At 41.4% G+C, this 27,729-nt stretch overlaps 1 protein-coding gene across 10 annotated transcripts in view; it reads left to right on the top strand.

Annotated features, from left to right (window-relative positions):
- Nucleotides 1-625: 625 nt before the first annotated feature.
- The window catches only part of RCBTB1 (RCC1 and BTB domain containing protein 1), a 47,976-nt gene continuing 20,872 nt past the window's right edge, over nucleotides 626-27,729 (top strand). For 4 of the 10 annotated variants that reach the window (XM_036104598.2, XM_078070393.1, XM_078070400.1 and 1 more), the window contains exons 1-5: nucleotides 626-763; nucleotides 16,989-17,063; nucleotides 17,184-17,353; nucleotides 17,902-18,052; nucleotides 25,914-26,080. In XM_036104598.2, coding sequence (XP_035960491.1) covers nucleotides 17,228-17,353; nucleotides 17,902-18,052; nucleotides 25,914-26,080 — 444 coding nt within the window. In that variant the 5' untranslated portion in view covers nucleotides 626-763; nucleotides 16,989-17,063; nucleotides 17,184-17,227. Of the gene's footprint in view, nucleotides 764-1,379; nucleotides 1,412-9,162; nucleotides 9,290-16,988; nucleotides 17,064-17,183; nucleotides 17,354-17,901; nucleotides 18,053-25,913; nucleotides 26,081-27,729 lie in introns of all 10 variants that reach the window. The other 6 variants (XM_078070395.1, XM_078070398.1, XM_078070394.1 and 3 more) reach the window with 6 other exon arrangements.

Here is a 27,729-nt window from a genome sequence, read left to right as displayed (position 1 = left end):
TCATAAGAAGAAAAGGGTTGGGTCATTTGCTGTCTTAGGTCCCTTACAATCCTGGGGGCATGCTTCCGAGGTACGTCTGCCCTCCTTTCATCACCTGGGCCCTATGCCTCACTCCCTCCTTCCTTCGGATCAGGATCCAGTTGCCACCTTCCCTACCCTCCCGCCTAGCGCAGCCGCTCTCGGACCGGTAGGAAATGGGGGGCGGGGAGAGACATCTCTGGAGTTCAACGAGTCCTGCTCCGAAACCCTCTGTCCTCGGCAGCACCACCTGGGTAGGCTAGAGGGAGCAGGGCGCGCCACGGGGCAGGGAGAGGAGTGTGCAGTCGCTTTTCCGTCCTAGGTCCCCGCGGGAGGCTAGCCGGCCGTCCCCACGGCTAAACAAGCCATCGGGGAGGGCAGCAGGAGCCAGTCCCTCGAGCGTCCCTGGCTCCCTGAGACAAAAGCCTGCGAGTCTCGGCGGTCACCGAGCTCCACCGAGACTCTCCTCGGAGACCCCCGCCCTAGAGCCCAAAGACGCCCACTCCGGGACACCGCCAGGTGGGAGGCTTAGCCCGGAGGCCGCCCGGCGCGCGCGGCGTCGGCGTCACGTGAGGCGGCCCGGCCACGTGACCCGGCGGCCCGGCCCCTGGCGCCCGCCCCCCGCTCCTCCCCTTCGCCGGGCGTCCGGGCCGCTGCTCCCAGGGGCTTCTCCGGCGACCGAGCTTCCGAGATCCCCGCGGCTGGGCCCGGCCGGACGGCGTGAGACAGCGGCTTGGCGTCCCAGGTAGCCGGTGGGGCGCGGGCCCGAGTTCACGGGGGCCGCTTCCGCCCCTGCCCTTCTCCTTGCTCCCGTTCCCAGCGGGCCGGGCTGGCGCGTCCCGTTCTCCTGCCCGCTCCCTCCCTCCGGCTGCGGGCCTCGGCCCCCCGGCCCCCTGGCCCCCGGCCGCGGGTCCGCGGGGCGCTGCGTCCCGGCGGATGTCTGCGACGCCAGCACGGCACCATTAGCACCTCTGCTGGCATTTCTTCCGAGGGGGAGAGAAAGGGTGGGGGGAGGCTAGCGAAAGTTTTCCCGGCTCCCTCTCTTTTTTGAGCTGTTTGGACGCAGCTTTGCTCCCAGCTGAAGCCTGTTAACGCTCTCGGCGCTGTTCTGCGGAGAAGAGACCTCCCCTCCGACTCTCCTCCCCATCCTCACTCGGCCCTTGCCAAGATCTTAGCATCTCCTCCTTCACCTCCGGAGGGTAGTGGTGTCACAAACCATATTCTCCACTGTTTCCCTTTCCTCCACAACACGGCTTCCGCAAAGGGGCATTCACTTAGGGACCTTTATCCAGGAGTGCGGCGAACTGCGTGAAATATTTCTCGTGTCCTCCTTCGGGTATACTACCTACTCTATTTTATAGGAGGTGACCATCGAGGCATGCTCTGTTCTCTCGTAAGTGGCTTTTTGTGTTTTTGTTTGCATGCGAGACATTCCGATGTCATCTTTGCAGCTGAGGATTACAATTTTATAAAGCAGTATTATAATATTGCTTAAAAAAACAGATTCCAAGTCTTATTGGACTTTGGCCTATTTTGGGGGGATTATAGTTCTTGGGGGCAAAAACTGAGTTTCTGAGACTGTTGTGCATTGTGGAATAGTAACATCAAAACATCACGGTATATCATGCTGAAAGGAATGGATAAATGAGCTAACCCTGAAGGCAGTTTATAGTGTGCTTTAAACTTTACAAAGTATCCATTTGAAGTGAGCACTGGGTGAATTTCACCTCTCTGAAGTGCTTTCAGGGTTGAGTAGGTAACTGTGTATTTCCATTCTATTAATATAGCAGTTAATCTGTGAGATGGGTATCTTTTAATCCATTGTGTGAATTCCAGTCTATTTATTAAGTACTTCTGGACAGGTCCTATTTTTTCTTCCCTCTAGAAGAAGAGGAAGGATATTAATCATTAAAGAGATTTCTTCTACAGTGATTTTTATGGGTGTGATCCAAATGATCAAATTCTGGGAACTTCAGAAAGCAAATAGCCTTAAAAAGCTATCTAGTTTGTAGCTTAAAAAAATTCTTTACAGTTTTTAAAAATGAAGAGTGCCTACATGTTCTAGCAAGAGGTTTGGCTTCATCTTAGCAGCTCAAGCTGGGAAGTCGACAGTGTCCTCCTTTATTTGAAAGTCACTGGGGAAGATGAAACTGAAAGGAAATCAAAGACCATTATTATTATTCTATTTTTTCTGTGTGTACTACATTAAACAGTAATTCATGCATCATAAACAAGGTGGGGACGCTCAAGGATTCTAGAGTACAGCCAGGGCATTAGGACACATTTTTAAGATATTCTGTGGTTTAAAAAAAATTCTAAAAATGTTACATATTGTGTACATGTTGAGGAATGCACAGGAGGCATATGATAAATGTTGTTTGAGTTTAACCAGAATAGACTTCATAGAGGAGGTCAGTTAATCAAGTGATTAATCAAGTGATTAAATCAATTGTGTATTTGAGCCACAACATGGACTTAATTTTTTAAAATGTCTAAGTACATTAAGTCCACAATATAGACTTTTTTTTTTTAATTTTGCAAGGAAACAATGAAATTTAGAAACTACAGAAGCATAGGGCGCCTGGGTGGCTCAGTCGTTAGGTGTCTGCCTTCGGCTCAGGTCATGATCCCAGGGTCCTGGGATCGAGTCCCGCATCGGGCTCCCTGCTCGGCAAGAAGCCTGCTTCTCCCTCTCGCATTCCCCCTGCTTGTGTTCCTGCTCTCCCTGTCTCTCTCTCTGTCAAATAAATAAATAAAATCTTAAAAAAAAAAAAAAAAGAAACTACAGAAGCATAAAAAAGAATGTATATCACCTGTAATTATACCATCTGAAGATAACAGCAGTTAATATTTTGGGGCATACATCCTTTTTACTATACAAATTTACTGGGTTGCTGTGTTCAGATAGTGAGAGTTCAGGTAATAAGAGATACTGTGATATACAAATCTAGTTCATACCTGGGTCTAGGAGAGTCAATAGCAAAGGTTTGAGTATTGAGGAACTTAGCCAGATCTATATAATTTTGAGTTTAGATGGAGTTTTTTTTTTAGTATTAGATTTTAATAAATGAGATCATACTCATGCATACCTAAGAAATCGTAAAGTGTGAAAGGACTTTAGGAGGTAATGAATTTCAGTTGGGAAAGACTATACTCGGGCCATTCCCGAAAGATAGTATCTATACTTCCCACAACCCCAGAAAAGAAGATTCCATGGCTTTCCTGAGATTAGCATTCCACAGGGGCAAAAGAGTATGTTTGCTGAGATGTTCTTTTCGATGCTTAAGAAAAAGTTTTAGTTTTGGAGATGGACCAAGTCTATCAGGTTCTAGTGCTTCAGTCATGAGCTCAACTAGTATAGTGGAAACAGCTAGTAATATTGTTGACAGCTGTGAAGTGTTTCCGAGATTACTGCCAGCAAGTCTTCCCATCCCTATGTTGACTGCACTACCCCCCATTAAGAGATGGAGTCTCTATCTGCTCCGTTTGAATCTAGGAGAAGGAGAGACCACCTGCAGTGGCCGCGCTATGTGAGTGAGGCCTGTGTCAGCCTTACTTAAGCTCCCAGTGCCCATGACCTCGTGAGTACCTCACAGAATTGAAAGAAATAACAAACAGCTCTTGTTTTAAGCCACTGAGTTTTGGGATGGTATGTTACTTAGCAAAAGATGATTGAAACAACAACATAGCACCTTGTGTCATATAATCCTTGGTGTAAATCTGGTTCACATATATGTCAGTCCCAAGATGTGATCCCTGAGCACAAAACTGAGACCAGGATATGCAGTAGTGTGCCTTAGTGATAAATCTCTAAATTATTAAATCTTTACTTCATATTACATAAGGATGTACTTACTGAATAAATTTAACTGAACGCTGTGACAGTATCTTGTACTCTACGAGGTAACTGGTTACGTCAAAAATCGGTGAACATGTTTTAAAGGAATTACCCATTATTGAGGTGAATGGATATGTGGTGTTTTCTTGCAGTTTGCCATTTGATGAATTTAGTACCATGATTGTAGTTGTAAATACTTAAAGTACAGATGTAATATCTGCTGCAGTGAACACGTTTGAGAGGTGCTTTGTTCTCAAGGGTCAAGAAGAGTGAATCTTAAGCAAACTGTCATTTCAAATGTGTATATTACACGACTTTCAGCAAGCAGATGATCTATTGTTCAGGAGCACTTGTCTCATTATGTTTAAACGAGCAACTTCCCATTCCAGGTCCGGTTAGATCAGTTTAAGGGGAACAAACCACTTCACTGGAGAAGAAAAACTCACAGGAGCTCAGATGGGTACTTCTACAGACTTAAGGTTTCCAGCTTCCCCTGGGCTCTGTCTTAGCACCTCTATAGGTTCCTCTGGTCAGTCCTCTTTCCTCACAGGGAGAAAAAGGTGACCTCAAAAGAGAATGGCCCCAAATGCAAATCAAACCCACAGTGAGATACTACTTCACACCCACTAGGTTGGCAATGATAAAAAAGACAATAATAAGTGTTGGTGAGGATATGGGGAGGTTGGAACTCTCATAAATTGCTGGTGGAAGTGAAAAATGTAGAGGGAGGGGTAGAGAAAGAGAAGAGAAAGAAATAGCTTCCAACTTCTGGTGCCCCAACCTTGAAACTCACTTCTATCCATATCTATCTTTTCCTTCTCTTGTATTTTCACAGAAGACTCTCCCCCTTTCTACAGCTTATCTTGTACCTCTGCTTCAGATTCCACTTCTGTTACTTTCTCAGAAACCTTATTTAGTTGTTATGTCCTGTCCTTATCTTTCTCTCTACGGGCTCCTTCCCATTAACATTTAAACATTTTTCAGTCTCTGGGGGCACCTGGCTGGCTCAGTCGGAAGAGCATGTGACTCTTGGTCTCGGGGTTGTGAGTTCGAGCCCCACGTTGGGTGTAGAAATTACTTGAAAATAAAATCATTAAAAATATTTTTTAAGTCTCTCACATGTTTAAAACAAAGAGATCACCCAAAATATGTCCTTCAACCTACCTATTTCTCTTTTCCTTCACAAACTTCGTGTCGTGAACATGTGTTGTTTATATTGTTTCCTCCTCTTCACCTTTCACATGCTCCTCAACCTGGTGCAGTTTGGCCTTGTCCACCCACAACTTCAACAAAATTCTTCTTGTGGAAGTCACCAGTGATTCTTGTTAAATCCAGTGGATCTCTCTTTGTCCTTACCTAGTTTGGTCTCAGCAGCATTAGACCCTGACACTACCTTCTTTGATACTCATGTCCCTAGGCTTCTATGACACTCTTTTCTCCTGGTTTTCTTCCTACTCTGCCTGTTCCTTCACAGACCAGACTCTTCTGCAGGGTATTCCTTGTCTCTCTGCTATTGGACTTTCTTAGAGTTCTTTCCAAGATCCTGTTCTCTCCTTGCTCCATACGCTTTTCCCTGGGTGATCTCGGGCCAAATTTCCAAATATCCAATCCAGATCTTTCTTGATCTTCAGATTTATAAATCTACCTATTGGACATATCCACTTTGATATCCCATAGGTAGCTAAACGTAAAATGTCCAGGGTAGAATTCCTCATCCTCCCCTGAAATTGGCTGTGTTCTCTGTCCTAGTGAGTGGCACTCCGTTCACTCAGTTACTTCAGCTGAATAGCTGGATATAACCCTTGGCTCTCTCTTGCCCTTATTCAGCTCCTTTCCTCCCAGTCAGTTACAGAATCCACTTGAGTCTGTCTCCTGTCCAGGTTTCTCCATTTCCATTTCCTTGGTACAGGCTCTTTTCTTTCCTGCCTTACCGCAGCCACCTTAGGCTCCCTCTGAGTTCTTTTTCTTCATCCTTATCTGCTCTCTACGTTCAGCCAAAGTAATCTTTAACAGACCTACATCTGATCACACCACTTCCCTGCTTAAGGTCTTTCAGTGATTAAATGTTTCTCTTAGGATAAAGGCTAAGGTTTCTGCTGCAGCCAGGCTAAATTTCTTTCAGTTCTTGCACCTGGCGTGTGCATAGTCACTGTTCCCTGCCTGTCTTCTCAGAGAGTTGACCCTCCCCGATTCTGGTCTTCCCATGGCATTCACACCTCCCCATCAGAGCCGTGGCCACTCTGGGGAACATCTGTTTATGTGCCTAGACCCCTCTGACACCATGTAAGTTCCGCTAGGGGCAGGGGAGGGGGTTGCGGTGTTGGCTTTGTGTCCTTTTTACCTAGAGGACATCCAGTAAACGTTTATCAAGTGAATACAGTATGGTTATGCCTGTCTACTGCTGGAATTTTAATTTGGCTTTAGGCCAGGCCATCGCAGGGTATGGTTGATACTTTATTTATTTATTCATTTATATTTTTTAAAGATTTTATTTATTTGAGAGAGTGAGAGAGAGCATGAGTGGGGTGAGGGGCCGAGGGAGAGGGAGAAGCAGGCTCCCCACTTAGCGGGGAGCCCGATGTGGGGCTCCATCCCAGGGCCCTGGGATCATGACCTGAGCCGAAGGCAGATGCTTAATCTACTGAGCCACCCAGGCGCCCTGGTTGATACTTTTAATACTTTTAGAGACTAGTAGATGAAATCACATTAGAGCTTTTCACATAGGAAAGGTTCATGATAACATAAATGGATTTGAGCTTGGAGCCCTCTATTCCAGCCTTGAACACATTAGAAAAATAAAATCAAGTATTACTGTGCTCTATCCATTTCTTTAGCCTTATGACCCATCTATTTTTATGTGATCTGTTTTACAAAGCTTTGTCTGTTTGGTGCAATGAACAAAACTATAGAAATTATTTCAAGTCATGAAAGTTTCTTTTCTGGTTTCCTTTTAAAAATAGAAGTATCTCATAAAAGCAATACTTCTATGAGATTACAGTCAGCTTCACAACCCTGGATATCTTTTTTTTTTTTCCCTGCTAATACTGTTCCCACTTGGGTTGTTTGCTTTTCTAACCAGAGCACATGGCTTCAGTTGAATTATTTCTTCACTTACAGTGAGCTGTCAGATTCCCTATGTCTTAGAATTGCCTAAAGCTTCTATGCAATGAAATGAGAGTGGCCCTTTGGGTGATGGGGATAAAGAATTGCTTCCAGAGGCCATAGTTGCAAATTGTGTTTCAAGTAAAGTAACTTACTGGCAGTTGGGAAGTGACAGATGTTCTCTCCAGTGAGTAACAAATTTGAACAAAACTGATGAGGCAGAGGGTCGTCACTATGTTAGGAAATTCTACAAATGTCAGTTTGTTTTTAAATGAAAGTAGGAGGATTACCTTGTCACCTGTTCATCTGCATCTTTATGAAGGATGGCATAAACTCTTGGAGAATGCCATGCGGCGTTCGGAGCCCCTTTGTCTTTGTGGAATTTGTCAAGTATTCAGGACATTCCCCTTCATTCTTCTAGTAAGGTAAGCTTGCAGAAAAGAGAAGTGGGTGACAAATTCTAGCAGCTGGGGCAGTAAAATATCAGTATCTCAGTAAATCTCTGAAACTTTGCTTCTTTGCAGTACTTATACCATGGAACCAGTGCAGTAGTTTTAAAGTGTATTTTTATTTAGGGGTCCCTGGGTAGCTCAGGGTCCTGGGATCCTGCCCAGCAGGGAGACGGCTCCTCCTTCTCCCACTGCCCCTCCCCCCCCGGCTTGTGTGCGCTTGCTCGCTCTCTCTCGCTCTCTCTCTCTCTCTCTCAAATAAATGAATTAAATCTTTTTTAAAAAATAAAGTATATTTTAATTTATAAAGTTTTTTTTTTAAAGATTTTATTTATTTATTTGACAGAGACACAGCGAGAGAGGGAACACAAGCATGGGGAGTGGGAGAGGGAGAAGCAGGCTCCCCGCTGAGCAGGGAGCCCGATCCCAGGACCCCAGGATCATGACCTGAGCTAAGGCAGACGCTTAACGACTGAGCCACCCAGGCGCCCCTGATTTATAAAGTTTTGAGGCCGAGTCTATCTTAGAGGCCTGTCTGGACCTTGGAAATACGTTTGGTGTCTAAGTCAGAGGTGTAGCATCTGTTCAGTCTCAAACAGCTCATCAGAGTAAGTATGGAAGAAATCGATGAGCGTAACATTTGGCTCTTCTGTAACTTGAGCAGTTTCTTGAATTTATTTTGCTGTAGCACAGATGTAGGACATGTTGCACCCCCAAAGTTTACCTAAAACCCTAGAACTCGTCTATTTGAGAGTTGTACTAGAATTGAAATACAGTCCCCCAAAATAGAGAAAGATGGCTACACACTTAAATCTTTTGTGCTCAAACAGGAACTTCCATTGGTGAAAAAGGAAGATAGCTATGAAAAACACTCATTCCTGCAGGAAACTGGGTGATCTTCACTGAGGAAATGCTTTCATTTTACCATCTGCTAGAATACTAAGAATTTGATTTCTGGGATTTCATGTAGCAGTTTTCTGGAATATATCATTTTCACATAGTTTTAACTATTGTGCAAGTAATTTTTTTCCGTTTATACATTGATACATATCACATGGACCATGTATTTGTATGTGGTATCCCATTGTTTGCATAGGTATTCTACTTATACTTGTGTTCTAGGTTTCTAGTTCCTAAGATCTTTCTATTAGGGCATAATCTCCTCAGAGCCAGGGACCATGAATGTATTGCTCCTTATGATTTCCCCCAGCATTCTTGGTATGTGGGGTCATTGTCAGAAGAAGAATTAATATATGCTATTATTTTGTTCACATTATCATACAGTAGTACTTTTTTGGTAAGGCATCTTAGACTTTATCAATAGCTCATTAGCTATAAATAAATTCCTATTGTAAGGCAGCTTAGCAACTTAAGCTGATAACAAATAATTACCCATCCAGTTTATGAAAATAGAAAAACCTCTATTAGAAATTTCCAGTGTACTTACATGTAAGTGCTTTAATTTAAATAAATTTCTTTGCAATTAAAAGAAATCTTTTTTCATATTTGACATAGCTGTTTCAAATAGCCTATACCAGGCTACATCTTGTATGCTAAAGCGTATACAGGTCACTTTTAAACAGATTGATTCAGCATTCAGAGTCCTTATGTTTACTGTAAGAATATCCGCCTCCATGATAAGAAATGATACAAACTCACATCCTGCCCTAAGATTGACAGCGTAAGAAGAGCCAGAATCTTGGTGCTAACCAGTTCCGCGGGGCTCTTCATACTATTCTGACCTCTTTTCCTCAGCAAGCTTTTAGGCCAGCAGAAGACAGATTCTGAGGTGTACTTTCCCACTGGTTGCATCCGTCTCCTTTTTTGCCAAATACGTGCTGGTTAGAACGAAGGTTGAGATCTGTGTGGAAGACCCATGCTTGTAAGTCATAATTCTAATTTCTACTGTTACTGAGAACATTATTTTATCAAAAACAGAGTTTTCCTGGACTAGTTTCTCCATTTCGTGTTGTTTTTTTAAAATTTTGTAAGTGTATTCAAATATATTTTTGCTAGATCAGTAAAGCAAACCTTCCTTTAACAGTTACTTGGTTCCTAGGGGAAGGGAAAATAAATGTGCTCTTAGAGGGATCAAAAGATTGGTTGCTACTTTACTCCTTTAGTCTTCTAGTTCTAAATGTAGATTTCTAAAATTGGAAGGTCTGTGTTTGTCCTCTTGACTAAATTTGCTTTCAGAGTGTAAAATAAAATAACCTTTTCTTCTCCATGCCATGAGCTTTCTGAGGGACAGTGCTTGTCACTAGGAAAAGCCATCCAGGGAATGGGATTTTGATCTGTAGTACCAATGGACACAGAAAAAGTCTGTGGGAATATGGGATATATTTTCAAGTGCCAGAGAAAATATGGAGATCCAAGTGAGTTGGCATATTAGCCTCTGAAGGTGTTAAAACTCTTTTCCATCCTCTGCTTTCATTTCTCATTTCTGTTCTTCTCTTCTTGCTTTCTTTCCATATGGCAAAAAAACAAGAAGTCATTGATTCACCTATTAATGTACAGTGAGTGACAGCTGAGGCTGAACATACCAAGGCCTTTTATGAGAAAGTACTTCCTAAATAATAGGCAGAAAAAATGTTGCAAAAAGAAAAAAGATTATCTTACTGAAGTACTTCAGAGGTGATTATTTAATATAACGGACATGCTAATTACAACTCATTTTTATGATTATCAATCAAGCCCTAGAAGGACTGGTCATCATAACAAATAGTTGGTTTAGTTTGAATTGCTGTATATGCTGGAAAGTTCTAAGAAGGCTATATGTCTTTTAGAAATGTTCCATTCAGGATTTCTTTAATCTGAACTTGCCTTCCCAAGACAGAATTAATGAATTATGATTGTACTTTTTCAAAAATATTTTTTAGGACTGAAACACTTTTATATTTAATTTAAGAATATAATCTTTTAGTTTATTAATGCAGGTTTGATGTAAACCCATGGGATCATAATTTTATTTTTTTTTAAAGATTGGTTTATTTGAGAGAGAGAGAGAGTGCAGACATGTGTGTGAGGGACGGGCAGAGGGAGAGGAAGAGAATCTCAAGTGGACTCTCCACTGAGCACAGAGCCACCCTGAGATCATGACCTGAGCCAAAACCAAGAGTTGGTCGCTTAACCCACTGAGCCACCCAGGTGCCCCCATAATTTGATTTTTAAAAATTGTGATAAAATATACATAACATAAAAATTATTTTAACCATTTGTAAGTATACAGTTTACTGACTTTAAGAACATTCACATTATTAGGCCGTTGTTAGAACTACCTGTCTCCATAGAACTTTCTCATCATCCCAAACTGACACTCTGTACCCATTAAACAACTCCCCATTCTCATCTCCCCCCAGTCCCTGGCAACTGTCATTCTCCTTTTTGCCTCTATAAGGTACTAGGCTCGGTACCTCATGTAAGTGGAGTCATGCAATTGTGTTCTTTTGTGTCTGGCTTGTTTCGCTTAGCCTAATGTTCTCAAGGTTCAACCCCATTATATCATGTATCAGTCATTTCTTTTTTAAGGTCGAATAATATTCCATTATATGTAGATACCACATTTGTTTATCCATGCATCTGTTGGTAGATATTTGGGTTTTCTACCTTTTGGCTATTGTGAATAATGTTGCTCTGATCATTGGTGTATGACTATCCAAGTCCCTGCTTTCAATTCTTTTGTGTATGTACTAGAAGTAGAATTGCTAGATCTTATGGTAATTCTGTCTTTAATTTTTTGAGGAGCTGACATAATGTTTTCTACATTGGCTGTAACATTTTACATTCCCACTTCCTACATTTAATTTTATATTAATAACTCATTTTACAGATTTGCTTGAAACACTGCCATCCTAGGTTGTAAATTTAAGGCAAGAATACCTCTTTAAGGCGATGGACTCTGAAAAACAAACAGGGTTCTAGAGCGGAGGGGGGTGGGAGGATGGGTTAGCCTGGTGATGGGTATTAAAGAGGGCACATTCTGCATGGAGCACTGGGTGTTATGCACAAACAATGAATCATGGAACACTACATCAAAAACTAATGATGTAATGTATGGTGATTAACATAACAATAAAAATTTTAAAGAATACCTCTTTAAACTTTAGCAGTTAGGGGGTATATATAATTCAAATAACTAAGCTTTTATTTTCATTTAAAATATTTGTTTATCTTTTGGTCACAAAGTGTTTGTTACAGAAATGTGGAATATATTTGAACAGTACAAAGAAAGAAAGAACCACTTCTGAATCTTTCCAGAGAAATACATTTGGTGTATATGTATCCTTTTATCTGTATGTATTGTATTTTAAAACATTGTAATCACGTAGCACATACTGTTTTCTAACATAGCTAAGCCTTACAGGTACACTTGGTTTTTTGCAGGGTGTTTTGTTTTGTTTGTGGGAATAAGCTCATAGTTTAGCTTTTTGTTAGCATCTCCCTTGGGATACTTCATTTGAGGGATGCGTAGTACTATGGAAGGAAAAGCATTGGGTTACCTTCCTTAAAATCACTGCTGAATACTTACAAAGTGTGTGCCTATCCAGGATGGCCTAGGTTGAGCAGGCCATTTGAAGATTCTTCCCTATTAGTAGTGCCTCCTGATAGAATATTATTATTTGAAGCATGATGATTTAAATGAAATGATGTTGAACTCTGTTTATATACCTTTAAGTGTAATCCATACAATTAGAACAAATCTGTTAATACTTCTACTTCATGTTTAGGCAAATTTAGTAGATGAGTAGATGTCATAAGACATCTGTCCTGATACTGTACTTCTTGTGATAGGTCCTTATATTTCTGACTCATTGTTAGCCACAGTGGTTCTTAAGTCTGGTATAGATTTCAGAACAGACTAAAGCTAGTGATTCCACCTGCTTTAGCCTTTTAGATTAGTAGTATACGCACTTTATGATTATGTGGTAGAGGGTCAAACATATGAAGTTGATAGAATGATACTTAGTATGATTTTCTCAACATTAGCTAGCAAAGGTGTTGCTGCCCCCAGGAAACTGGAGAAATTAAACATCTCACCACAGTAATCTAATTGTAATGATGATGGTGGTAATTTTGAGTTAATTAGAAAATGTTGGTGGTATTTGCATTTACATTATACTGCCTTAGGAAAAGATACGCCACATGCCCATGTTCAGGACTTCTATTCCTTACAGCACATAGCACATCCTGAGTTTTAATACCTCCACAAAACCTCTTGGGGAACCTTGTCTGAATTCTGAGGATACCTTGTTCGTGTCATCAGCTACTCATCTTGAACATAGTCTAATGAAGACATACTTTGTGCTTTAGCAGTCTGTAGCCCAAGGAGGCACCTTGTGCTCGTACACTCTTGTGAGCTCCTTGAGGACAAAGGTGCGTTTGGTCTCCAGGACCTGCCGCCTGGTGGTTTTCGGAGGAAGGAAGGAAGGAATGAGTGACATTCACAAGGTTTAACCAGGCAAATCTAGATAGAGGCATATTAGGAAACACATTTTTAGGGGGGAAGTTCTTTTTGTATTTGAAGCATTTTAAAAACAGATGCTGGTGTACATTATTAGACAAAGTCAGAAGGAAATAATGTTGGAGAAGTTTAATCACTGAAGGGACAGGGCTGATGTTCTTTGATGTGAGAAGAATCAGAGGGCTGGGGTTGAGTCCTGACTATGCCACTCATTGCTCTGTGACCTTGGGAAGTCACTTTGCCTCTGAGCCCCACTCCTCATCTGCTAAGAATGAATTATGACCTTTCTTCCTTACAAGAGTATCGTGAAAATTAGATGAAATAACGTATGTGAAGCTGCTTAACATAGTGTCTGCAACAGTTTTTGTTTTTTTTAAGATTTTATTTGGGGGGGGAGCACAGAGGGAGAGGGAGAAGCAGACTCCCTGCTGAGCAGGTAGCCTGATGCAGGGCTTGATCCCAGGAGCCTGAGATCATGACCTGAGCTGAAGGCCACCACTTAACCGACTGAGCCACCCAGGCCCCCCAGCAACAGTTCTTGATCACTGTTCGTGTCTTCCTTCCTGGTCTTTATTTACTTAACAGAATCGTGTTGCTAGGAGTAATTACTTAGCTTGGGCAGCATTACTGCCGTTGTTCTCACGTGTTCCAAAATCCCCTGCAGCTTGTTCATTACATCTTGAACATACCATTATAGAATCTTACAGGACAGATTTTTGAGACCCAGGCTCAGGAAGGTAGGTGGCATGTCACACTGATTAATTAAAAGCCAACCTGGGAATAAAACATGTGCTCAGGACGCTGTCTTTTCCACCATGCCAAGGCTGTTGATAACGCTTTCTGCTTTTATGATGGTTGTGGACCTGTGAGGTACATGACCTGGTTTTATATTAACTTTTAATTTGACAAGCCTTTGGAGAAATATCTTGTAAAATAAAGCTTCAAGTAATTTAGGAATGGGTTCATATAATAAGTTCATAAAATAAGCCACCATTATGAAATATGTAATATGTTCATATAATAAGCCACCATTATAAAATATGTAATATGTTCATATAATAAACCATCATTATGAAATATATGTAATTTCATATAATAAGCCATCATTATGAAAGCCTGATTTTTCAGTAGCTTACCAAAACCCTTGGGGGCAGAGTGGCCTGTGACTGATTGACTTCAGAATAATTGTACTGTTGTCAGGAAATTGTATAAGTTTGATGGTAGTATCCCTTTGTGTTGTCATTTTAAATGTGGTTATCATATTTTTTTGGCTAATTTAAATCCCCCCTTTTCCCTGTTTATTTAAAATTCTATATTATATACAGTATTACATGTTGAGAACTAACTTTGATGTGGTTCATACTCTAGGAAAATAAAGTGCTAGATTTTTTTTGGAATTGATCTGTCTGCTTATAGACATTTACACTGTTTCCTTTCTTGTGACTCCTTCCTTGTCTGTTTTGTAAGAGACACAAGGCAGGCCATTTGGGTGGGGTAGGGTGGGAGGCATCTTTTTTGTTACCTCGAAGAGCTTTTAAGATAATCATCTTACCATACAAAGAACACAAAAATCAAGAACAAAGAAAAGAACAATAGCCCAGGAGGAAAAATAGGGACTTTATGTAAAAGGATGATGCATGAGGCCAAGAAATGAAGAGTGCACGTGCAGATTCCAGATTCTGGATTGTGTGGCTTCAAGGCCCAGACTCAGCCACTTAATGGTTTGAGCAAATTCTTAAAATCCCTTTGCCTCCCATTTCCTTGTCCGTAAAGTGAGGATTTACATGAATTAACAGATGTAAAATATTAAGAACACACTTGGCACATAGTGTTCAAGAAATATCAGTTGTTATTGTTGCTGTTATTGTGATTATTTTTTAAATGGTGCCCAGCCACACTCATCATAGGAGGAATTCAAGTTGAAACAAAACCAAGACACCATGATAATACACTGTGTGGTAAGGATGTGGGTAACCAGGTGCTGCCAAACATTGGTGGTTATTTTATATACTCATACTACTTCGGTAGAGGACAATTTGAGATAACTGTTAAAAAGGTAAAATAGCAATTTGGGGTGCCTGGGTGGTGCTTTAAGACTCTTTCTCCCTCTCCCTCTGCCCCTACCCCTGCTGTGTGCTTGCTCACTCTCAAATAAATAAATAAATCTTTAAAAAAAATAGCAATTAGGGCACCTGGGTGGCTCACTTGGTTAAGTGACTGCCTTCGGCTCAGGTCATGATCCTGGAGTCCCTGGATCGAGTCCTGCATCGGGCTCCCTGCTCAGCAGGGAGTCTGCTTCTCCCTCTGACCCTCCCCCCTCTCATGTGCTCTCTCTCTCATTCTCTCTCTCAAATAAATAAATAAAATCTTATAAAAAAAAATTAAAAAAAATAAAAAAAATAGCAATTAGACTTTGACCCAGCACTTCCATTTTTAGGAATTTATCTTATAAATGTATGTATAAAAAAAGACAAGTATATGCAATAATATATGTAGACAATAATTGCAGTCTTGTTTATGCTAGGAAAAGACTAGCAGTGACTTGAACAGTCTCTCAGTGGAAGGAGATAAGTTGTTAACTTGATGTAATGGAATGTGCTAATATAGAATGATTTCCAAGATGTACTGTTAAGTAAGGGAAAAAAGGCTTCCACACACATATACACGTAATGTTTTGTAAGCATACACTATCTCTGGAAGGAATTAGAAACAGCTGTTCACAGTGGTAGCCTTTGAGGAGAGGGTTGGGGAGGGATGGTAGGGAAACTTACTTTCCTTTACCCCTTTATACCAGTTGAAACAAAATTTTTCAACATGTTTATGTATTAGTTTTTTACCTTTCCCCAAATCCTTTACCTGTTCCCACCAGCACGCACACATGCACACTTCTCAGAACATTCAGATGCTGTGCCAGGAGTCTGGCTGTGGAGTGATGGGGAATAGCCTGTCCTTGATCGTGTTTAATGCTAATTGAATATGTGATGTGATTCTTGGGTCATAGTAGTCATCTGCTCCTTGTCATCCAAGTTGGTGCTGTTGGGAAAAATCTCCCTGGATGGTGAAAACTGAGGCTTGGCTAAGTATACCTAAGCCCCAAGGCTCTCTCTAGGTGTTATCAGAGGTGCTGGAGGCCAGAAGGCCTTGGTCTTGAGCCTGGCTCTCCTGGCTATTTTTAGAGGTCTGAGAAGAGAGTGAGCAGGAAGGAACTTCAGGAGTTCTGTACCTCATTAGGAAACCCTGGTTGTATTTAGAAACTGGTTCTATTTCAGTTTCTAGAGGTGAGAGCCAGAATGGAAACTCAACTTGGCATGGTAGGGTTTTGTGCTTGTGCAGCTCCCTGGAATTTCTAGAAATACTTTTTTAACCCTAGAAGACTTGGAGGCATGACAAGGATAGATCTTTGTGTAAAACTCCTTAAACAGGTCAAATTTAGAGTTTTATGGAAATTTATACCTATGTCTACTTTTTATAGGATACTATTTAAGCTAATTGCTACTTGCATGAAGGCTTTAGGCATGACCTTGAACACAAGATTAGGGTGAATTGTCTTTCCTTGTTCATATGATAACTTTTCAGTGTGAAATAAAATTTGATCTGTGTATATATAGAAAACATGCTCATAGAAATTAGAACCAGAATATAATACTTTATTTTGTGGTTTCATTCTGTATATCTTTCGGCTAGTCCTTCTTAATATTTTTGCCACTTTAGACTTACATGAGGGATTTCCCATTCCCATCATTAAACAGTGGCTTGGTATGGCAGTGATTTTCTACAAGGGATGGGGATCTTTGAGTGCAACCTGGGGGTTGGAGGAGGACAGTGGGGAAGTAGAGGTAATGATTCTGATTTTTTATAACATGTGCATGCGCACACCCTCCCGCCCTCCCTCTCCTAAGCAAGAATTCAGTGTCTTAGGCAAACTAGTACTGTAACCTTTAACTTTATCTCAGTAACCTAAAGAAAAAGTTCTGATGAGACACCCTGGTTTCATCCAGTTAGCAGCCTTAACATTATCTGCTGTCTGGTTGCAAATAAGCAAGTATGTAACAGATAAGCACTGACTTGTGAGTAGGTAAGACAAACAACTGGTTCTAGCAAGCTGTTCCTCTCATTGCAGAAAAAGGCCCAGGTTTGACCACAGGGAAGGATTGGACAGGTTGCTGGGGAAAGTGAGTGGTCCATTTAACCAAAGGTAGGTACTTTCTTTTGGAATTAGGTTTTGTTTCCTTTTATTCACAGTGTCTTTTTTTTTTTTTTTGAAGTTACTTTAGTGGTTATTTCATTTTTTTTCTTGGGATCTTTTTTGTTGCAGCAGAGATGTTGGCCTATTTATAGGAATTACTTGAAGCCAGAGTCATGGTGGATGTAGGAAAGTGGCCAATCTTCACTCTGCTCTCACCTCAAGAAATTGCATCTATTCGGAAAGCGTGTGTCTTTGGCACCTCAGCCAATGAAGCACTGTACGTTACTGACAATGATGAGGTAAGAATCTCTCAAAACCCAGAGTGTGATTTTAGGGGGCGAGCTTTAAAGTGTGAAGTTTGAAGACCAAGAAAATGTTGTGGCCAGCCGATCTTTCCAGAATGCAAATTTACTCATATCAGTCTCTGTTTTGAAATATTTCCGTGGAAGATCCATAGATCCCCTTGGCCCTTACTTTCCTTCCAGTCTTTTCTCCTACCACTATCCCAGATGTACCCAGCAAGGCCTACCTCCTTATCTTCTGAAAGGGTTGGGGATAAAAAGAGCCTGAAATTCAAGAAGACCATGTCTTTGATATAATTTCTCTCTCCTTTCAGTTTCTTGATTTAATACCCCTCAACCCCCTGCTACTCTTTGAATTTCATAGTATAGCCAAATATTCTAAAACTTAATGTCATCAGAGGTTGAATTTTTCTTAATCCGATCAGTCTCTTCCTACCTACTGAGCTGTCACACTGAACTTGAGTGTGTCTTATTTTCAGAGTGGAGAAGGGAGCCTTTGTGTAACTTTAGGCCAAGTGACTCAGACAAAACTATTTGTTTTCTAGGTCTTTGTATTTGGACTGAACTATAGTAACTGTCTAGGAACTGGAGATAACCAGAGTACACTTGTACCCAAAAAGCTAGAAGCCTTATGTGGAAAGAAGATTAAAAGCCTTAGTTATGGGAGTGGACCACATGTCCTTCTCAGCACCGAAGGTAAAGAGGGAACAAAGTCAGCTTTTCAGTTTGTGGGAAATCGAGCTGAATTCTGAGCTAAGGCGAGGTGGGGCCATATGAAATAATTTCGAGTGGTTTATTTCTTAATTTCTGAGAACTATACCAAACTGATAAAAGTTAAGCACTTCAGGCTAACTCTGGAACAGCCATAATATTGCTTGCAAATTAAGCAAACGTTAGAATACTAACGTAAAGTTGTTAAAGATTAGATGTAGCAAATGAAGTAGTCCTTCTGCCTAATTTTTCAGTGGATTTATGGGAGCAAGGCAACCTTTGTGTTTTATTTGGCACATTTTCATAAACACACATGATTCTGGTTTTCCTTTCATTGTGTAGTTCCTGAATCTCTAATTTAAGAAATCTTAGTTTATTCCCTGGCGTTCATGTGTGTGCCATCTGGAAAGACTGTGAGATAGATTCTTCTCCTTTTAATCTCTGCCTCCCTAAGATCACTGAAAAAGGACACTATAACATTCTTCTTTGGTAATTTATCTCTACTGTGGGCAACCAGGACTCTCTGAAAATAGGTTCTATATAACCTAAATTCTTCCCTTTATATTTTAAGCATGTTAACTCTTGCTCTGTCTCTAGCAGAGACCCTCTGCTTTCTGTGGGGAAGCTTTCTGTTTGCTTCTCTTTCTCTCTCCAGACTGAGGAATCACAGCTTCCTTGGATATTGCCAGAGGTCTTAGTATTGAGCTTTTTAATTGCCTTTAACTCATATCTGAATCTACTCCAAGTTGTCTGCATCTTTCTCAAGCTGTGAGATCCAGATCTGAGCATGATTGTCTGGTGAGAATATAACTGGTATTGAGCATAATGAGGTGATGATCTCACTTCTATGTTTTGTAACCATGCTCTCTGGCATCACACTGGCTCTTTCAGGCAGTTACTACTTTGCTGACTGGTTCTGCTTGTCATCTCTTGTGACCTAATTTGATTTTTTCCTAACAAATATCAGTTTTAACTGGTCATTGATTTCTGACTGTAAAACACTGGGGCAGTTTTTTAGAGCAAACACACTAAAATGTATGCATTTATTGTATTTATTTATTTTTTAAATAAAGATTATTTGAGAGAGCGAGCGTGTGCACGTACGCATGTGTGAGTGGGGGGAGGGGCAGAGGGAGAGACAGAATCTCAAGCAGACTCTCCGCTCAGTGTGGAGCCCAATACAGGGCTTGATCTCATGACCCTGAGATCATGACCTGAGCCGAAATCAAGAGTTGGGTTCTTTGGGGCGCCTGGGTGGCTCAGTTGGTTAAGCGACTGCCTTCGGCTCAGGTCATGATCTCAGGGTCCTGGGATCGAGCCCCGCATCGGGCTCCCTGCTCCGCGGGAAGCCTGCTTCTCCCTCTCCCACTCCCCCTGTTTGTGTTCCCTCTCTCGCTGTCTCTCTCTCTGTCAAATAAATAAATAAAAAATCTTTAAAAAAAAAAAAAAAAAAAAGAGTTGGGTTCTTAACTGACTGAGCCACCCAGGCACCCCTAAAACATACACATTTCAAGTCTTGGTTTTCTTCAAAGTGGTGACCTTAGGAAATTACAACTTTTGGAATTATTTCCAGAGTCTAGATCATGTAGCCTTAACCATCTTGAGTGTTACAATTAAGATATAAAATAAACATAAAACATAAAAATATAAATAAAATAACTGATTTTCTTGTGGGAATATATTTAAATTCAATTTTGATTGTTACAATACATTTTATACAATATAATTTAAACATGCCCTGCATTATGTATCAGATGTATGTATAGCACATATGTTTGTACATGTTATATATGTATTACAAACAAATAGTTTTAAAAATTAAACCATTTAAAACACTTGAAACCATCAAGTAGTATATGGCTTTTATTAAAAAAACAGAAGGACCTCTGCCTCACCCCTTTTCAGTCTTAAAAACTACCCTTCAGAAGGAGCCACTTTTAACCCCTTCAAATGTTTCTTCTCATGTTAATCTCATATTTTTAAGTTAACACACTTACACTCTTTCTGAATTTTCAATTTTAGATCTTATTCTTCCACTTTTTATCATGGCAGATAGAAGTTAGCTTTCTTTCCTCTTTTTTTCCTCCTCCAGTCATTTCAATATAGCAATACCACCATTCTGGTTAAATCGATATTCAGTGTTTACATTATTAGGACTCTGTGTGATTTACAGCTGAACCATCACCTTTCTGTACAACTGTTTGTTTTCCTGGGGTTCATTCACTTATTTTTCTATAGGGCTGTCATTATGTCCAGACTCTCCCATAGTACAGTATTGTGTCTCAGCACTTCTGAGATTATCTAGTTGTCTCTGGAGCCCTCGTCCCCATGTTCCAGCCGGGACTGGTCACCGTAGGCCTGCCTTCCAGCTCTCAGCCTGGAATTTCATTCACCGTCATCCATGGAAGTCCCCTTAACTTTGTCCTTCCTGGATCCCCTATTTCTTGTGCCCCTGTGTTGTCTTCCTTGGATTATACCCTTATTTGGGTGAAACACATTCTCTGGTAGCTTCCCAAAGAAAGTGGTATGAGAGAAATCTTTGAGACGTTCTCTTAAAATGTCTTCATTTTACACATGCAGTTGCTCAGTGGTTTGGCTGGTCTTAAAATTCCTGAGTGAAAATCCTATTTCAGAATTTTAAAGTCATTGCACCTCTCAAGTCAGGCTTGCTGTTGAGATTCTGATGCCATTCTGACTTTCGCTATTTTTGCATAGGACTGTTTTTTCCTCTTCGGAAGGTTTAAGGATCTTTTCTTTGTTCCCAGTTTTCTGAAAAAATCATGGTTATGTACTCTAGTGGATAATTTTTAATTAAGTAATTAAGAAAATTTATGAGAGAGAGCGTGCGCACACGAGTGAGAGAGTGAGAGAGAGCATGAGCAGGGGGAGGGTGGGAGAAGCAGACTCCATGCTGAGCAGGGAGCCCGATTGGGGCTCGATCCCAGGACCCCAGAACTATGACCTGAACCGAAGACAGACGCCTAACTGACTGAGCCACCCAGGTGCCCCAATTTTTAATTTATTGATCATTCTGTTGACTCCAGTTTGGAAATTCCTTCATGTCTAGATTATTTTCTTGTCATATTTCATGGATAATGTCCCTTCTTTGTTTTGTCTGTTCTCTTCTTTTTTGGAACTTTTCTTAGAAGGAAGTTAGAGGATTCTGAACTGATCCTCTTTTTTATATTTTGTTTCCTATCTACTTTTTGGGAAATTTCTTCAACTTTATCTTACAACTCTGATGTCAGATTTTCACATTTCTGCTGTTACGTTTTCCCGTTCTCTTTCTTGTTCTCAATGTGCCTTTCTCAAGCCTCCTGTCCTTGTGTCATGGATTCACTAACTTCTCTTTGAGGCTGTCGTAGGTTACTTTCAAGTTGTCTTCTGTTCTCTGTAGTGTTTCTTTTTCTTCCCCTCCCAGATTTCTTCTTTCTTTTTAATTTGTTTTGGTCTCTGACTTTTCTTGTCAGAGGCTTTCTTGAAAAGTTTGGTGATCCTTGGCCATCTGTCCGCAGGTGAGACCCAGGCGCTGATACACGTGTTGGGAACACTGGATTCATGGGTGGGGCTTGTCAAGTGCTGAGCTTGACTTTAGGGAGATAATAACTGTTGCATTAGGGATTCTCCCAATGTCAGTATGTGAGCTTCTGTAGGGTAGAACCTTCCAGATTCTTGACCTGGATCATTTTTTTTGCCAGCTTTCCATGAGTAGGGGAAGGACAGGGGTCTCACTATTCAGTACGTGGACTTCTACTTCTCCTTTCCTCACTATGGTGCCTCACAGCTGTTGTCAGGCCTCTCTGGAGTATTTTTCTAGCTCATTTTCTTTGTCATGTTATGTAGGAGAAGGAAGGGAAGGAGGTTCGGGCAAAGGGAGAAGTTGGGCTGCAGGGAGTTACGTAAAGAAATTCACAGCAAGTAAATGCTCTAGGTCTCTTGTCTTATACCAGCGTTGGGGAGGGGTAGTTGCCTGACCCCACAGCAAGAGGATGAGGATTTGGGGTCTAAGTGCTTCTGTTTTTAGTTACACCTCCCCTTACATCTCCTGTTATGTCTAGTCCCTCCAATCCCTGGGCCTTCCTGAGATTCCAGGGTTGTAATTGGCTTCTCCTTTTGCAGTTGTAGGTGTCACCTTCTCTGGTCGGCTGTGTTACTCACCCATCCGTCTGCCTTCCATCTTCCAAAATTTTGTTGTCATCTCTCCTGTTGTATTTTCTTCTTTATTGTTCTTTTTTGTCCTTGAGTGTTTATGCCTTTTTTTAAAAAAAATTGTTCCCTTCACTATATTTCAGCAGGTTTTCAGGGAGGAATAAAGATAAAAACATGTTCAATTCTCCATGCTTTACTCACTTGTGTGCTATTTCTAAAAGGTATTTTAGGAATGTTTTGATCAATGCTACATTATTAAATTGAAAATCTAGGATGTGAGCGCAATCTGGCTGCCACATCTGTCACCCTATTGATCGTCAGGTTTGATAACAGCTGATCTGGCTGGGTAGGTGGGTGCCCCCTTCCTCACTGCTCCATGTGCATCCCTCCTGAAGCTGTTTGCTCAGTCGGAGAGGACAGGACGACCTTTCCCATGGAGGAGGTCAGGGGTAGACAAGTAGCTGTGCTCCCCTGCTAGAACCTCCAGACAAGCTCTCGAAGTCCATTTGTAGGAGAACGTAGGGTAGTCAAGCTTCCAAGACTCCAGACATATCCAAATAAGGTGCTACATGTGGCAGTCTGGCTTTCCTCAAAAAAAAAAGAAAATCTAGTCCCATCTGGTGACAATTCTGAAGATCAATATTCATTTAGTATTACCACTTAATAGACCTAGGGCTTGTGGATTTCTTTTTTTGTCTTCTGAAGCAACATTAAATTAGGTTACTTATAAAATGAGTTGTTTCAGACCACTTCTCCAACTTGGCGTCCAGTCTCTGAAAGCTGAGTTTCCTTGAAGGTCAGAACTTCATGGGATGCTTCTTTGCCTCCTTCTGTGCTCTCTCTTTCCCAGGCCCTTCCCACTTCCCGCTCTCCCTTCTATCCTGGTTGGTTTCACTCTCTCATCCTTTGGTACTTTTGCTCATCTCTTGACCCTCACATGATTCTGAAGCTTGATCCTTGGTCAGAGACTGTGCAGCAAGAGCAGGGCTGGGGGAGTCAGTGCTGGTGCCCCATTGGATGGGGTTGCTTTGAAAACTTCCTGGGGAGTTGGGACTAAGAGCCATCTCAGGAAGCTCAGTTTTCCTATGCTTCATCAAATAAAAAGGGAAGAAATAGGTATATATGCTATCTTAAGATAGTAAAATAATGTGATTATAGTAAGATTGAATAATAATGTAATAATGGCAAAACAATCACAAGAAGGTGATTGCCAAGGGCAACTCTGGAGAGGACTGATGGCGGAGAACAGGCAGCTGGAAAGAGCCCAGCATCTGGAGAATAAGGTCCTTCATCCTGAGGGCATCTGGGTGACACAGCACAGCAGTCATTCATTCTCTCCCAGGCACTGCTCAGATCCGTGTCTTCTGATATGTTTTGGGAACACAGAGTGCCCTTGGCAGCCGTAACTTAAAGTTCAGTGGGATTCTTTTTTTTTTTTTAATTTTTTATTGTTATGTTAATCACCATACATTACATCATTAGTTTTAGATGTTGTTCAGTGGGATTCTTGCTGTGTCCGTTAGTGCAAGTGTTCCGCTTAGGGAACCAGGACTTCTAAACCTACAGAACCTATAATTTCAGGGACAGGAAGCACAGATTCCCCAAGTCGGTCACTGGGAGTCATGGTCAGTAGGGTCCCTCATATAAGCCACTCTGGTTCCTGGACCCCCGTATTCTACCTCTTAGGGACACAGCACCATCTGGTGGTCACTGATTCCGAATCTGTACCTCGGAGCTTAGCATCCCGGCCTCCCCTGGTCTCAGCTCCAGGCCGATGCCTCAGCTGTACCTTCATCCGGCTTGTCATCGCTGTGTCCAGTGGCATCTTCTGCATGTTGCGTACATGAGATAGGGCCAGGAGTCCCGTGGTCATGTGAGCACTGCCACGCCTCTTTTGCTATAAAGTGGCTGCCTTGGTCTGATGAGATGTTTTGTGGGATCAGATACTCTGTGGATTAAATGCTCTGTAAGCCCTCATATAGCTGTGCTAGCTGAGGCCCTGTGGGCAGGAAACCCATACCCTGATTATATGTTGATTTCTGTTAGTATGAATGGCTGCTCCTTCCAGGATGGAAAGGGTCCATTGGAGTCAGCTTGGTAATAGTCAGCTATTACCAAATAGCTAGTTGGTCTCTTTAAAGGGTGATGCTGTAGTGGGGACTCTGCATTAGTCTTTGTTACTAACATGGCAGGCTTCGGGCAATGGTAGCAGCTAGGTGGTAGCCTTGGTGGGTGGGAGTCGCGGCTTCTGAATTTGCATTTTTCTTCTTAAGAGTGAGGGCATCTTTTCATATGGTTAAGAGTCATTTACATTTCTGGGGTGCCTGGGTGGCTCAGTCGTTAAGCGTCTGCCTTCGGCTCAGGTCATGGTTCCAGGGTCCGGGATCAAGCCCCACATCGGGCTCCCTGCTCCGCGGGAAGCCTGTTTCTCCCTCTCCCACTCCCCCCACTTGTGTTCCCTCTCTCGCTGTCTCTCTCTGTCAAAAAATAAATAAAATATTAAAAAAAAAAAAAGTCATTTACATTTCTTTCATTGTGAACCATCAGTTCATATTTCTAGAGGGTTCTCGGTCTTTTTCTTTGTATTTTTAGGAGCTCTTTTTATATTAGAGATATTATCTCTTAGTAATATAAATTGTAAGTATTTTTTTCCTAATATTTAATTTTTTCCTTTTTTTAGGTGTCACACTTTTTCAGTCTGTAGCCTCATCCTTTTTAGGATGAAATTTTCCATTTATGGTTTCTGTCATAATCTCTGTAATAGGGAAAACCTCTTGTGAGAAGCACAAGATTAGATTTTAGATTAGATAATCAGAAACCTACTTAATTATGAGTACCTTTCCTCTGGTTGCTTGGGGACCATTGCAGCGAGTCAGCAGCCTGCCAGTAACACTGGGATTTCTGGTGTTGCTGTTGGATATCATTGTGTCCAGGTCTAGATTGTCCTTAATAGGGCAGGATGTTTTATTACCGGGGAAAGACATGAGAAGAGTGTATAACTTGGAGGTCTCTGCTCTTGACACACAGGCGTGCCGTAGGAGGAAATGCACGAAAACAGTGGTACTTCTAGAGAGGAAAACAGAAGTTACCTCTATCAGAGTCCCAAAAAGATAAAGTCATTAGAGAAAAATTGAGCCAGATTTTATGCCAATAATAGTCTGCTTGAGGGAAGCTCTTGCAGTTTTGTATGTAGCATATACCAAAAGTCTCTTTCCTCTTGCAAGTAGTATACCTCTTTCCTCTGTACTTTGTGAGGACTCTCACACACACACATAGACACACACACCTCAGTGGGTCCCTGAGACTTGGTATTTGGTAAAATGATAGTAAAGACTAATGCTGAGCTTTCTTATGGCTTTTGCGTTTTGCTTGGTACCTGACACAGAAACTACTGAGATGAATCAGTGTGTTCAGACGGTCTAATTTTGTATATACAAACTGAGTTCTGACCATAAAGCTGGTCTTCTTTCTATGTTAGTGTCAAGTCCTTTCTTGAATGATTTTACATTTTTCTATCTCGTTTCCTCATCTGTCCCTCTTTCCCTTACCCTTCATCAGTAACCACTTTATTGGGAAGAAGAGGCAGTGTGAAAGAAATTAAGGTTGGAGAATAAGTTGTGCAAAGTCCGGGGAAGAAAGTACAGGGGTTACCATTCCTTCTCGGAGTTGATTCTTTGTCTGTGGCCTTCTTGTATAGATGGAGTTGTTTATGCCTGGGGCCACAATGGATATAGCCAGCTTGGGAATGGGACGACCAACCAAGGCATTGCTCCCATCCAAGTCTGTACCAATCTCTTGATCAAGCAAGTGGTTGAAGTAGCTTGTGGCTCACATCATTCAATGGCTCTGGCAGCTGATGGAGAGGTAAGTACCCTGCTTTTATTCTTTATTTTTAAACTGTGGTAAAACACACATAATACAAAATTGCTGTCCTAGTCATTTTGGAAGCCAAACCTCAGGATGTGTGAGAACCACTTTCTGCAACCATTTTATCATATGCCTGGACTGTTGCCATGGTCTCTTTAACCACTTAAAATGGGTTAGGATGGCAAATTTTATATGTATAAAATAACGCATATATATTTTTATATCCATGGGATCTATTGAATGTCAGTTCAGTGACATTAAGTATATTCACATTGGTATGCAACCATCATCACCATTCATCTGCAGAACTCTCTTTATCTTGCAGAGCTGAAACTGTACCTACCAAACAGTAACTCTATCTCCCTCCCAGCCCCGGGTGACCACCGTTCTGTCTCCATGAGTTTGACTACTCTCACATGCTCCTATATGCTCATATGAGTGGAATCATGCAGTGTTCATCCTGTTATGACTGCCTTATTTCACTGAGCATAATGTTATCAAGGTTCGTCCATGTTGGAGCATGTGTCAGAATTTCTGTCCTTTTTAAGGCTGAATAATACTCTGTGTGTATGTATATGCAATATTTTGTTCATTTATCTGTTGATGGATATTTGGATTGTTAGCACCTTTTGGCTATTTTGAAAGTGCCTTTTAAAAAAATAAAATAATGACCATATTTATATCTGGGATAGTGTAAACATTGTAGCCCTGTGTGCACAACTAAAAACATGTGGGAACACACTCTTTTTCTAACATAACCTATGTGATCAGGACCACTCTTTTGATGACAGTAGACTTCAGCCTAAAGGCAGTTGAGTCTCCTGCTCTTTGTGTTTGACCGTGTTCTGTACTTGAGTTTTTTTTTAACTACCCCATCCATTAAGGTCTGTTTTGTTTTTCAGTAAATGTAATGATGTCATAGAAAATAACTTTACCAACATACCAGTGGCTACTGTACCACTTGTTCACCCCAAGTGCCATGCTTATCTTAAAGTTTCCTCATCTTACTGATTTTATTTTCCAATCTGTTATCTCATTTTGTTTCTCTTCATCTCTGTAACCTTAGGTCAGACCTTGCTATCTGCCCGGGCTATTGCCCTGGTCTTTTTTATTCCATAGCTTTTTAATTGGTCCACCTGTTAAGTGTTACCTCTCTGCCCCCTGTGATTTTTTTTTTTTTAAGATTTATTTATTTATTTTAGAGCATGAGTAAGAGGGGCAGAGGGAGGAAAGAGAATCTCAAGCACACTCAACACCAAGCAAGGAGCCCGATGTGGGGCTCAATCTCATGACTCTGAGATCACGACCCAAGCTGAAGCCAAGGTTCAGACGCCCATCCGACTGCACCACCCAGGCGCGCCCCTACTCCCTTTGATTTCTAAAACACAGATCATTCTGTTCTGTTTAAAATCCCTCATTGGTGTTAACAGTGATTTTATTACGTCGGGCAGGTTATGGGTGAAGAGACCAGAGAAGCTGAGGGAGATCAAGGTTTCATGGGTGGGATGTGCCGGGTCTAGGCCTAGCACCCAGGTCTTATGCCCTGAATCCATGGTTTGCTAGTCTGTTTTTGATTATTGGAACGCCAGTCCTCATTTTTAAATAAAAGGCAGCTGCATTGCAAGGGAGCTTGGGATGCTTGAGAA

This window comes from Halichoerus grypus, chromosome 4 (genome assembly GCF_964656455.1).
Source record: "Halichoerus grypus chromosome 4, mHalGry1.hap1.1, whole genome shotgun sequence".
In the NCBI taxonomy this organism is placed as follows: Eukaryota; Metazoa; Chordata; class Mammalia; order Carnivora; family Phocidae; genus Halichoerus; species Halichoerus grypus.
This window is presented reverse-complemented; position numbering and strand designations above follow the sequence as displayed.